This window comes from Heliangelus exortis, chromosome Z (assembly GCF_036169615.1).
Source record: "Heliangelus exortis chromosome Z, bHelExo1.hap1, whole genome shotgun sequence".
NCBI lineage: Eukaryota > Metazoa > Chordata > Aves > Apodiformes > Trochilidae > Heliangelus > Heliangelus exortis.
The window spans coordinates 26,627,114-26,639,679 of record NC_092454.1 but is presented as its reverse complement, the minus strand read 5'-3'; the positions used below and the strand labels follow the sequence as shown (position 1 = coordinate 26,639,679).

Sequence of the window (12,566 nt, the reverse complement as noted above, 5' to 3'; positions counted from 1 at the left end):
CCCGCGTTTAGCCTGGGCCTTTGTGAGGGGAAAGGGCGGCGTAAGGGGAGGAAAAAAAAAAGAAAAACCCCGAGCAGCTGTGGCTGCGGAGAGTGCTTGTGTGTGACGGTCCCCTGCGTGTCTCGGCGGCCGCTGCGGAGGCCCCGCGGGAGGAAGTTGCACGGCACGATGCCCGCCGGATTACCGGCGCTGACGGTCCTCTCCCGGCCCTCCCGGGCAAAGCGGCACCCAGAGCGGGGCTCCGCAGCGGGGTTGCCGCCTCTGGAGCGCGGAGCCACCCGGGGCAGCACCGCCCCGGTGGCGGAACTAAAGCGGCCGCGGGGTCGGGGACCGTTTATGGGCGGTGCACGGCGCAGTGAGGAGTGCCGGGCCGGAAGCGCGGGGAGGGGGGGAAGAAAGGAGAGGGGAAGCTTCCTGCGAGCGGCGTGAGGCTGCCATGGCGCGCGAGGGCGGGGGCCTCTTCGCCGGTTTCCGCGTGCTCGGGCGGTTCAGCGGCCCCGTCCCGCACGTGCTGCGGTACCACAGCCGCCACCGCGAGTTCTACCTCGCCACCGCCGTCGGGAACAGCGTCCACACCTACAACGTGAGTACGCGGCTCCCCACCCGCCAAGTCTGTCCGCTGCCCTCCCTTCCCCTCTCTCTCTCTCTCTCCTGCCGGGCGGGCGGCAGGTCCGTCGGTCGGTCGGTCCGTCCGCCTCGCCGCCATCCGGCGTTGGGCCCTGGCGAGGCTGGAGCCGCCCCGAGCCACGCGACAGGGCTGCCGCCTCCTCCAGTCCCCGGTACCACGAGGCGGGAGGAGGAGGAGGAGGGCTGCGGTGCCCCGGTGGTAGCAGGCCGCGGCGGCGGGCTGGGTGGCTCTGCAGCCCCTGGGTGGGAGGAAGGGAGGCTGGGGGTTAGAAAAGACCGGAATGGGCTCTGTCGGGTTCGGCACGGCCCATCCGCCGGGCAGGCGAGCAACGGGATGCTGAAGCATTTCCTTCGTTGTTAAATAAACCAGGGTCGCTTGCGGTTTGGGGAGCTTGAGGTTTGGATTAGCATTTGAGAGCTACGATTTTGGGGGGCAGTCCACTAGATTGTATTAAAAGCTCTCCAGCAGGGAAGCAGAAGCGTAACTGGGTTCTGCAAGATGAAAACTTTTAATACTGATTCACGTGCGGTGCGATAAAGGCGTTTTCAGACTATAGAAGCAGTAACAAACCAGTACTGATTCCAGTGATTATGGTAAACGGCAGAGTGCAGGCAGCCGATAGATGTTCCAGTCTTCTTATGGTAGTCTTTCAGTGTTTTATCCTGTCCGGCTTTTTCACAGACTTTGAACTAAAATAGTGATGATCACCACTAGACAAAGATAACTGTAATTGAAGCAAGTTCTCTGTGGACAGGATAATAACATAGCATGGTTGTAGTGGAACTAAAGTAGAAGCAAAGGTGATGTGAAAAAAAGATATGCAGGGTGTCTAAACATGTGCTTAGTTTCCTTTGCGTTCAAATACGGTAAATCAGTAAGTGCAACTTACTTTAGCCATATGGTTGTCTTTTGACAAATACACTTTTGATCTCTGTCTGTGGGTTTTTCTGTGGATACTATTGTAAACGAAGATGAGTAACCTTCCTCTCTTGTGAAGCATGCAGTTTCATTATCTCATCTAGTTTGGTTCCTACAATTTCAATTTTCTGTTTATCCATTGCAGCCAATCACTAAAAATGCCTTTTTTAATGTTTTCATTGCAGGTGAAGAAGCTTGGTATTGTTGCTGTGAGTAAGTACACACAGATTGTTTATTCTTTGTTTTGTTTTGTTTTAACACACATCTGACATCTGCACTTGATTGTCAACTCAAAAATAGAAAATTAATTGTATGTACTAAAACTGACACAAATATGCTTAGGTTCAGAAATACAGGATATCAAATCAGAAACAAGGCTACTGTTGCAGGTGTAACATAGTTCTCATGAGGATATAACATGTCAACTGTGAGATGCATACTGTTTTAAAAGATAGGTTTTTCACTTCTGTGTACCACGAAGTTTTTACACAAACCTCATAAAGCAGAATATTTTTCATTAGCTTAAAAATGTTGCATACTCAGTGAAATCTTTTTCAGTGGGCTGCCTCTTCTTACAGGCATCGTCACGTAAGCTTTTTGAGAAATAGGGAAGTTTGCATGCAAGTTTGTGATTTAAAAAATAAATCATGTGGCTTTCTCTGTGTTGGTGTTGGTTTATTGCTATTACGTGGTTAGTGCTCTGAAGTAGCACTACATTCCTGAAGAAGCTCTACATTCCATTGTAGTTGGAATGTGCCTAAAAATATCTTGGCCAGCTGAGGTACAGCTCATGTGGAGTACCAGATACCTGTACCTTGATCAGAAGCCTGGGTTACTTCAGAGACACTGTGGAAAGATGTCTGATGTGTTCAAACAAATGGAACCTCTCATGAAGTGCAGCCTTTATGTTCTTACATTAGTTTTTCCCATGGAAGCTGTGCTGCAGTTCAGCAAAGGGTACAAACATTTTTGTCTGATAATAATTCGTAGTAGAAAGCAATATTGCAGGTAAAGCTGCTGTGTGATGGTGTAAGCTTGTATTGTAGGCACACTCCCACAGCCACTGATTTTTGATCTGATGGTTCTTTCTGCAATTGCTGAGCACTGTGATTTGTGTTTTTTATATTTTCTTAGATTGACAGTATTTTTCTCAGTTTTCTACAACTTGGGACCATACCAACAGCTTCTCAGTGTGGTCTGGAGATTTGACTGTTTTGTTTGAGCTAATAAGTAGCAGATTGCAATAGTAGATATTCTTTCTGAACTAGTCACAGAGTGTGGAGAAGGATGTATTCTTAGAGCAGTAGATTCCTATTGGCTTGTAATCAGGAAATGGGTACAGGATTGGGTTATGAACTTCCAGGTCTGCAGAATGCTTTAACCTAACAAGCATTGCTAAGGTTGAGACTTTGATGTATTGTGTGTTTCCAGTTGAGTGGTCTATGAGGCTCTGACAGTCCACAGAGGTATTATGTTGGGCAACTTCTAGCATTCACAGAGCCAATATGTGCTTTTACTTACAGTGATAATTCAGTAATAAAATTTTTTTTTTCAAAAGAACCACCTTTGGTATCAATTTGGTTGCTCATGTTGTTGTGACAGGTGGTGTTATTAATTGTAATAGTTGCATTCATTTTTAATGTGTGCATTTCTCACAAGAAGTTCAACAGAATATCAGAAATCAGCTTACTTGGTGGGTCACCATGCTAAAGAAATACACCATCAAGTTTTCGTTTTTGTTATGAATGTGAAACTTGTTTAACTTTTCTTCTGTTTGATTAACAGGTAATGCTTTGCCACAAGACATTACATGTTTGGCAGCAGATCGCATGTTGATATTTGCTTCATATGACAATATTCTCCATGCTTTTGCCAGGAATAAAGAGGTTTTTATTAATTTACTTGTTGCTTGGTAGTACAAAACAGTTGTGTAGTGTCTGTGTTTTCAAGACAGTTAGTTTTATACCAGTGTCTATTTCTGCAGGTATTTAATAATGTTTTAGGGAAACAAAATTGTAGAGGGAGGAATAAACAGCTTAAAATAGCACAATGTAAAAGTAAATTCTCTTAAGGCCTGGTCTGTGTTTTATGTATTAATTACAATAATAAAGTTACTTAGAAATAAAAATTGTTAATTCCCATATATTAATTAAAATTAAATAGTTAAAAGTATGTAAGTTAAAATGTTTTTGGCAAAGGTTTTAAATATCAGATAAAATTGTGTCTTCCAAATAAAGTTTTGTGGTCTTTCCATGTATTTTATGTAAACTTGTTGCTCACATGTTAGCTGTCCACGAGCTTTATGTTAACATGGTATGCTACCTAAACAGCTTATACTGGAAACACTTCTATTTTGAAATTTTAGGTGGTTCATACCTATGAAGGTCATAAGGCAAGGATACATCTTCTGCAGCCTTTTGGTGATCATGTCATCTCTGTGGATGTTGATAATGTTCTTATTGTCTGGAATATACAATCAGAAGGTGAAAAATTTTGGTTTTTATTACTACTTTTTGTTAAAAATTAATTTTAAAAAAAGGTTTTTAAAGTGTGCATTTTCAGAAGTAGTTTATTCTTTAAAGAGAAAAAAAATTTAAGTGATAACGCTATTTTAATGGTAATCAAAAGTCCTGAAATTTCATGAGTGGATGCTGCACAACATGCAGAGACCCATTAAGGTTCTATGTATGTGTAAAGAGTAGAATCACAGAATGGTTTGGATTAGACCATAAATATCATATAATTTCAACCTCACTGTGATCTGCAGGGGACAGATATATAGACTGTGGTAAAGCAGCTTTTATGCCATCTCTGAAATCGTGTAGTTCCTTGGTATTTACTTGTGTGGGTGGTGTCAGCATCTTCTCATGCCATTGTAATGGCATTTCTCATGAAATCCTGATTTAGTGTCCTGAATTTTTTATTTTAGAAAGTATTCTTATTGGTGTGACCAGTGTTATTTCCTTGATGCTGAGTCTTGAAAGTGTCTGCAGAACAGCCTCTAAAAAATTGAAGTTCCTATGTAAAACAAAAGCCATGCTAATCAGGTCAAGTGTTTTGCTTAGGCAGGAGCAGGAATGCTTCAGTAAGGTAGAACAGTTTTGCTAGCATTGGGATGGGTAGGCTTATAGGGAAAAAATATACATCCAGGCCAACAGAAGTTGTAAGCTGAAGAAGTTTAGGCTGTCCTGTTACACATAAGTTAATCCTTTATGGCAAAAAACACCGGTTACAGGATTTGTGTGGAGTAAACATCAGTTCTGCCTTTACAGTTGCCAGAAGATGACAAGCCCAAAGGTTTGTAGAGATAGCCACAGTGACATTGTTTCTTACTTTTTTTTGCAGAGGAGTATCTTCGGGTGGATTTTGATAAGGCCACTTTTACAGTTTCTGCAATTCTGCATCCCAGCACCTATTTGAATAAAATTCTCTTGGGAAGTGAACAAGGGAGCTTGCAGCTATGGAATATAAGATCCAAGTAAGTTTCTTAATAACTTCGATATACCTCATGCATCGGGTAGTTTCATACGCAACACTTAATACTTCTAAGTGCAGCAGATTTTGAATATGAAACCTTTTATGGATTCCTTTGGTGAAGTTTTCACTTCATCTGTCTCCAAGAACAAACAGTGCTGCTGCTTCCTGAATGTGTATAGTATACCTTTCAAGTTGTGCAGGGAGAGCCCAGCCAAATGTCAGGGATTGCTCAGGATTTGTTTTTCGTTACTTTCTTTTATTAGCATTATTTTTTTGTATTCACATAGCTTTCCCATGAAAATAATTAAAACAATAGTAAATGCATGTTCAGGCCTTCTATGTCACTTCTTCCAAGCTTGGTTTTTCGGTTATTGCAAGTCCAAGGAAGTGATGACAGGTAGAGTGGAGGTAATTTCTGGTGTTTGAGCCCTGTGCTCAGGTAAAAAATGCATGGGCATGTATTTGTCTCTCAGCATGTCCCAGTAGAGCTCTGTCCAAAATAGCAGTATTTTCATGCCTACCGTCACCACCTGCTTTTCTAACTCGTGAAAGTTGTTAACAGCTGCAGCAAACTTCCCTGTGTGCAAACTTTCCCATACTGCAAATAGGTGTTACTGTATCTTGCATAGTTCAGTGTTAATTCTCATAACTACTGCATACTCTCAGTGCTATCACTACTATTTTTGTTTGATATTCTGATGCTTTGGAGATGCTACGTATGCTGAATAATTCAGGAAATAGGAATAAACTAAAACTACAGAAAAGTAAATGTACATAATACTCCTGTCTCTTCAATGCCTGTCACAGTACCCGCGCTGCAGTACATCCTAGATGACAAAAAATTGTGCTTAGATGTATTAGTTTCTCTTTGAACTATGTAAACATTTCTGTGATAGTTAGTGCTCCTGCAACAGTGTTGCTGGGTTGAGCAATTTCTGGTTTTTTTACTGTTCCTTACATAGATTATTGTGTAGATCAGCGTAGGCTCAGTTAGAAAACTAAGTTTGAAGAATTAAGGGGAAAGTTTAGTGGTCTCTGTCAGTAAACGAAAAGAGGGAGGTGGTAACATATGGCTGCTAGCATTTTTTTAAGAATGCCACCCTCTATTTGTGATGGTAGAATAGCTTTTTAATCATCTCCATTCTTAAATGCTGTTTTCATAAATTCACTCTTAGTAAGTACTTCATGACTGCCTTGTGAGCGAACATCCCTGCTTCACATTTTGGCTGTTAACATTTCTGAAAGAAACAAGATGAGGTGTGCTAATAATACACATTGATGTCTTCATTTAGAGAAGTCACTCTTCAAGTAAAGGATTTGCTTTTCATTGAAATTGAACCAAGACTGGCTTTTTATGTTGGATTCTGAAGAGGGGTGTTCAGAGCAGAAATGCATAGGGACAACTGGCACAGTAGGGGTCTTCCTCCATATTCATATTAAAAAGTTATGTCATCTTTGAGCTACTAATTCATGACACTAACTTTATTTAAAAATAAAAATTAACCAGAAGTTTTATTCTTAACCTTATTAATATCAGAAAGCTGATCTACATTTCTTTGCATATAAAGCATCCATTTTGTTGTGGAAAATTTCCAAGTGTTAGTTGATCTATATTTTTTGTTTGTTTTCCAGCAAACTGTTATACTCATTTCCAGGATGGAACTCAGCAGTCACAACTCTTGAACAAGTTAGTATTATTATCACCTGATTTTCTTATAAAATGGGTCAAGAATAGCAGGCAGAATATTTTTGTTCACCATTACAGTATAGATGACTTGTATTCTTACAGGTAATTTTAATAATCCTCTCAAGCATTTTAGACAATGAAGAGAGGCAGACTTAAAGACTTCTTACCTGTGCTTTCTGTATTCCTGTTGCATTTAGCATCTTATCTATTTTGTGTTCATTACCCCTTTAGTCTTTATTCACTGAATGATGTAATGAATTCAGAGAAAAGTTTGCTTGCAAGGTACATGGGTATTGTGTAACTTCTGTACAGGTAACATTGATGACAGCTTTGAAAGTGGTCTGTAATTGTCCTGTATAAAAGTTCTTAAAAATAGTTATATAGGCCGGGGTGTGTAATGATCTACCAGAACACCTGAAACTTAGTGAGGTGTTTTTCAAGGGATTTCCAGGTGCTGGAAACAGAAGTGTTTTGTCTTATGGGAACTAAGAGTAAAACCTTTCATCTCTCATTTTTTGTTTAGTTTTATCAGATGTTTGGTCATGCATTAAGAGAATTGTGACAGAAGATTTTGTGAGGTGCCTTATTTCTTTCTTTACTATTTGTTCTGGACTTATATACATTGTCTTGTACATACTGGTTCTAATCAGTGTAAGCAGGCTTTCTCTTAATTTCCGTTGCTGTTCATTTTTTCCTGCAGGCTCCAGCAGTGGATGTTGTTGCAGTTGGTCTTGTATCTGGTCATATCATTGTACATAATATTAAATTTGATGAAAGTCTCATGAAATTTCAGCAAGACTGGGGTCCCATTACAGCAATATCTTTTCGCACTGGTAAGTTGTAGCTTTTTTTTTTTTTTTTATGAAAATATGTATGATATCACTAAAAGTAAGTGGAAGGTAGGAAAATATGTTTTGATAAAGCATTTCAGTATCAAAATTTGGGCTGAGGGTTTTAGTTTTCAAAGGCTGGATATAACCTAGAAAATTTACCAATATGTAAGGAAGAACATGCATCTTCATCATAATGTCTGGTTTATAGCATTTTTTTTCTGTACTGACTCAGTGTACAGGAAATGTGACATACAGTACTCCTTTTTCAAAAAGAAACAAGACAATGTATGTATACAATGTGCCAAGATGCAGAGTAATTGGTAAACTGGAAGTTCATGTCCAAACCTACTTTTCAGTAGTGTCTTTCGCCAAAACAAAATTAGAATTTTAGTAGTCAAATGACTGCTGAAAAGACATTGCTGGGGACTGCTGATAATATTCATGGATTTTTGTTTATTTTCAACGAGCATACACTTTGCCCAGCAAGCATGGACTAATTAAGAAAATGAGTTGTTATTGTCATCAACTTTGTTTATTCTGCCTAGAGAGCTGTTGGTCGTGAATCTAATCTCTCACTTGAATAAACAAACTTGGAAATTTTAACAGAATACAGATTGATGCAAATCCTGTTGGGGAAGGATACTAATGAGAGACTTGTGGAAAAGCTGCTGAGGAGTAGAAAAAGTACCTTTTTGTGTCAGCCAATTAAATGAATTCTGTTGCCTGCCTAGATTTGTGGCTTTTGGATGTTCTCTAGTCTCTCTGTCTTTATAGTTAGGAAATATAAATATACCCTGGCTGTTTTGAACACATGTGCTTGTTTTAGTTTGAGCACAGTGATCTTCATTTAAATTAAAATGAAGCTGGCAAATTTTTTGTATCATTGAACCTTTACTGTCTGGCTTAGTTATTTAAGGTGTGTGTAATTGCAAATTTAAAGTGTCTGTTTCTTTCGTAGGAACAAAAAGATTAGTTGCCAATTATGCAGGGTATTTGGTTGAACTTTTTCTTGATATGATAGGTTTTTTTAACTTATTTGAATACTTTTATTGTGTTTTTAGAAGTTAGTGTGAGGTGTCTATCTCCTTAATATTAAACAGAATAGAGTAAATACAACAAAATTGCATAATCTGTGAATTGAGGTTTTAATTTTTGTTTAGAATGATTAAATAAATGTGTAATCAACTTCTGGAATTTATTTGCAAGCTCTTGAGTCAAAAACTTTAAGAGGATATAAAAAAAGAACTGGTAACTTCTAGAGTGGTGATACAGTAGCTCTCACATCCTGAAGTGGGAAAGCTAGTAAGTCTGGGCAAGAATCTGCTGTATAGTGGAAGTTTTGAAAATATATTTGTTATTTATTATTTGATATGAAAAAAAATCCTGTTTCATTACTGGTTAACTTTTATTCTTTTCTGTTTGAAATACTAGACTATTTTAGTGAAAATGAGTGATATTTTTAGAATCAGCTTGAGAATTTTGTTCTTGTGATAGCCTTTTCTTGCATCAGTTTTATGATGTGAGAAGTCAGTAAGGATGAGCTGAATGTCAATAAGCAAACCTGTTGAAGTTGGTTTTTTTGTTTTTTTTTTTTTAAAGATGGACACCCAGTAATGGCAGCTGGTAGCCCAATTGGACACATTGCTTTGTGGGACCTAGAAGAGAAGAAACTACTGTGTCAGATGCAAGATGCCCATTCCACAGCAGTAGCTGGTATGTCATTTGTCCCTGGAGAGCCACTTCTTATTACTAATGGTGCTGATAATGCTATAAGGGTAAGTTAAATAGCTGTTGCTATCTGCTGTTATGCTTTTTTTCCTCTTGTATTTCTTTAAAGTGTAAATGTTTAGTTTGATGTGAAAATGAAACAAATACAGGAAAACTCAAGTTACTGAAGTTGCTGGCTCGCAGTTGATCTGTAGCAGAGCAGTTTAACCCTTTGCTACGATGATGCTGTTGCATCTCATATTGCTTCATGATAGCCTTGAAGAAAAGAGCTTTGGAACTGCTTTTCCAGACCACGGTTTATGCCGTTGTGCACTATTAAGTCTTGGTCTTGTTTTATAATTTTCCAAGTCATGAGCAGTTGCTATTGATAGAAGTCCTTTGTTCTGCATGTCCTCTGATACTGTTGGCCTGTGGTGGAGCAGCCGAATTAACAGTGAGAAACAATCAGCTTCTGTGTTGGAAGCTGTTAGGAGTTTTAGGATCAAGGATGAAAGCCAGTGTGTGAAGTCTGCTGCACCAGCTCCCAGCTAAGCCTGTTTCACTTCCAACAGGTGTAGTTATTGGTAGGGCAATGTTTCTCAGCTTTTGCCTTTCTGGTTTTCATGGGGGAGGCAGGTGTGGATTTTTGATGGACCTGGTGGTACAGGACGTGTATTGAGAAGCCGAATGGGACATAGTGCTCCACCAACAAAAATCAGATACCATGGGCAAAACGGAGAACAAATTCTGAGTGCAGGTAAGAATTGTCATTCTGATTTGCTGCTGTGATTGTGCATAGCTGTGCCTTTTATTACAATAGGCTATATTTAATGTATTATATATATGTATTTATGAAACATAGTGTTTAATGTAGACATTTATTACTGTACAAAACCATTTCATAGTTTTCCTAGAAGAACATACAAGGAGGTAGGCTGAAAAGTGGTTAAAAGGGGAGAAGCTGAGCTGCTTTTGTCATCTGTGTTTGTATGTTTGGTGAAAAAAATTTGTTTCATTACCTTGTGTAAAGCACTACCAGCTGGTCAAAATGAAAACTTGTAAGAGCTAGAAAAACTGTTGTAATAGGGGGAAAAATAAGCAGAATAATGCATTTAGTAACTTAGAGCCACTCCACTTTTCCCACTAGTTTGAGCAAGTTTTTTGTAATTTGTAACAGCTGAACTGTATCTGTAGTACCTATTCCCATATTTGCTTGTTACCAAAATATTAATCTAAAAGTGTAACAATATGTGAGTGATTACCTGTCCTTAGATAGTAGCGTATTTAAAAATCAATAAACAGACTCCTTGGAATCAGACTGTTTTGCGGCCCAGAACACTTCAGTAATGGAATAATGGGCTCCTCACCTAGTCTTTAATTACTCTGAGGTAATGAAATTGTCTACATGGGCAACATTTAAAAACATTGTAGCACATTTTGATTAATGTTACTACTGAAACTGGCACAGCAATGAACTGTGTTAAAACTACCTGTGCTTACAATCGCTTGCTGATTGTCCAACTAGTAACTTGTATTCAGGGAACTAGTTACTTTACAGTAATTCAGCTCACACCAGGTGAATCACAGTAACAGTTATGGATTGCTTAATAAATTCCCAGATTTGCTTTAGCAGTTTACTACTTAACTGTAGGGAAATCCAGAAGGGTCATGGTGGCAACCAGTAAAGTGAAAAGGGTGTCAGACATTGAGATCTGGTCTATTCACAGTGTATACATGGACAGTATACATTCCTTTCTGAGACAGTGGTAAAACTATGCACCAAAAATAAGGTAGTGATGCTGTGAGGTGCCTTTCAAGTGCCACTAGTTTCCTTAGAGTGGGCATCTCTAGAAATTAACCTTGTAAAACTTCATCAATATCACTGCCATTCATCCTGCTTAATATTTCTCCCAGTTCCCAGTACATCCTGCTATAGCTCTGTACTGTAGCAGCAAGGAAAGGTTGCTTAGATGGTGTAATTGGTCCATTGTCTTTCATTACAGGTTCTTAAAGTTCACTTTGGCTAATTTTTCTGTTTCCTTACTTGTTAAAATGTTTTGTTGTTCTGATTTTTAAAAATCGTTGTGGCTCCTTTAATTGTACATGAATTGTGCAGTTTGAATTTCTGATAGTTTCTGTTTCTCTCTTGGCCATATCTCCCCCCTGAAAGTGGACCTGTTTGCTAGTTTCAAATTTGAGCTTTCTGTCTCTTCGTTGAATTAATTTCATTAAATTCATTAAAGTTCTGTGAATGCTGGTCACTGGGTAGAAAAGGGAAGTCCCGTTAGTGTACTGCTTTACAGGAAAGACAGACAACTCAGCTTTTATCATTTTTTGTTAGGGGAAGTTTACTGGCTAACCTAGGTGTAATTCTTAACCGGCCACCGCATCGGTTGGTTAGACAAAGAATATTGTAATTGATAAGGGGAGGGATCATGGGAAAACTTCTGAAGTATTACAGAGGTATTTGAAGGATGTAACAGCTTGTTTAAGGTTTTAATCATGAAAGCTGGGAACTAGTTAGGTATTGTGATGCAGAAAAGAGAGGGGACAGAGGAACTGAACATGGAGAAAGTGTCTGTAAAAGTGGTGTCATTCTAATGAAGCATGGGGCAAAGCAGTAGGAAAGGGATATAAAACAGAAAATAAGACTCCATTAGTTCTGCTGCTTATGATGTCTGCTTTTTTTTCTTCTTGGACAAGAGTTTTAGTAAACAATTTTTAATGCTGTTTCAGGTTTCTTAGTGCTTATCATACACTTTTCTCGCTCAGCTTATGAATAAACAGAAACTTGATTTCTGTCTTTCACTGTTCTCTGCTAATATTTTGTTAGGTCAAGATGGAACATTGCAGTCTTTTTCAACAGTGCATGAAAAGTTCAATAAAAGCTTAGGACGTGGTAAGTATTTCAGTAAAAGTAAAAACATTGGTGGGAAAAGCCCTGAAATTTTTTATATAAACAGGAGCTAAAACATTAGGTAGGTATTAATTTCACTTTATTTGTTGTGTGCAACCTCAGTTGTTCTGGAAACCCAGTCCTTCTTCATTTAAGAAAACCCATTTCAGTAGACAGTCAGTGTATGTTGTGTGGCAAATGTTGGGCATGATTTTTCTAGTGAAAATGTGCATAACGGTAGTTGATGTTTCAGCACGTGTAATTAAAAGTTTTACCCAATCCCATTGTGTCCAATTGACTGAATTGTTAGTTAAATCATATGTCTTGACTTTACTTTCTTTGATGTAATGTGGAGTTTAATTTAAAAAACACATCTTCCACACATTGCCATGGTTAAGGCACATGTTGTATAGTGCAGAT

At 38.9% G+C, this 12,566-nt stretch overlaps 1 protein-coding gene across 2 annotated transcripts in view; it reads left to right on the top strand.

Moving 5' to 3' along the window:
- The first annotated feature begins 379 nt into the window (after positions 1-379).
- WDR36 (WD repeat domain 36) overlaps positions 380-12,566 on the top strand; it is a 30,907-nt gene continuing 18,720 nt past the window's right edge. Inside the window, exons 1-10 of one of the 2 annotated variants that reach the window (XM_071730151.1) lie at positions 380-583; positions 1,732-1,759; positions 3,332-3,432; positions 3,912-4,029; positions 4,892-5,024; positions 6,656-6,710; positions 7,411-7,543; positions 9,143-9,318; positions 9,887-10,007; positions 12,084-12,149. In XM_071730151.1, coding sequence (XP_071586252.1) covers positions 437-583; positions 1,732-1,759; positions 3,332-3,432; positions 3,912-4,029; positions 4,892-5,024; positions 6,656-6,710; positions 7,411-7,543; positions 9,143-9,318; positions 9,887-10,007; positions 12,084-12,149 — 1,078 coding nt within the window. In that variant the 5' untranslated portion in view covers positions 380-436. The remainder of the gene's footprint in view (positions 584-1,731; positions 1,760-3,331; positions 3,433-3,911; positions 4,030-4,891; positions 5,025-6,655; positions 6,711-7,410; positions 7,544-9,142; positions 9,319-9,886; positions 10,008-12,083; positions 12,150-12,566) is intronic. The other variant, XM_071730150.1, reaches the window with a different exon arrangement.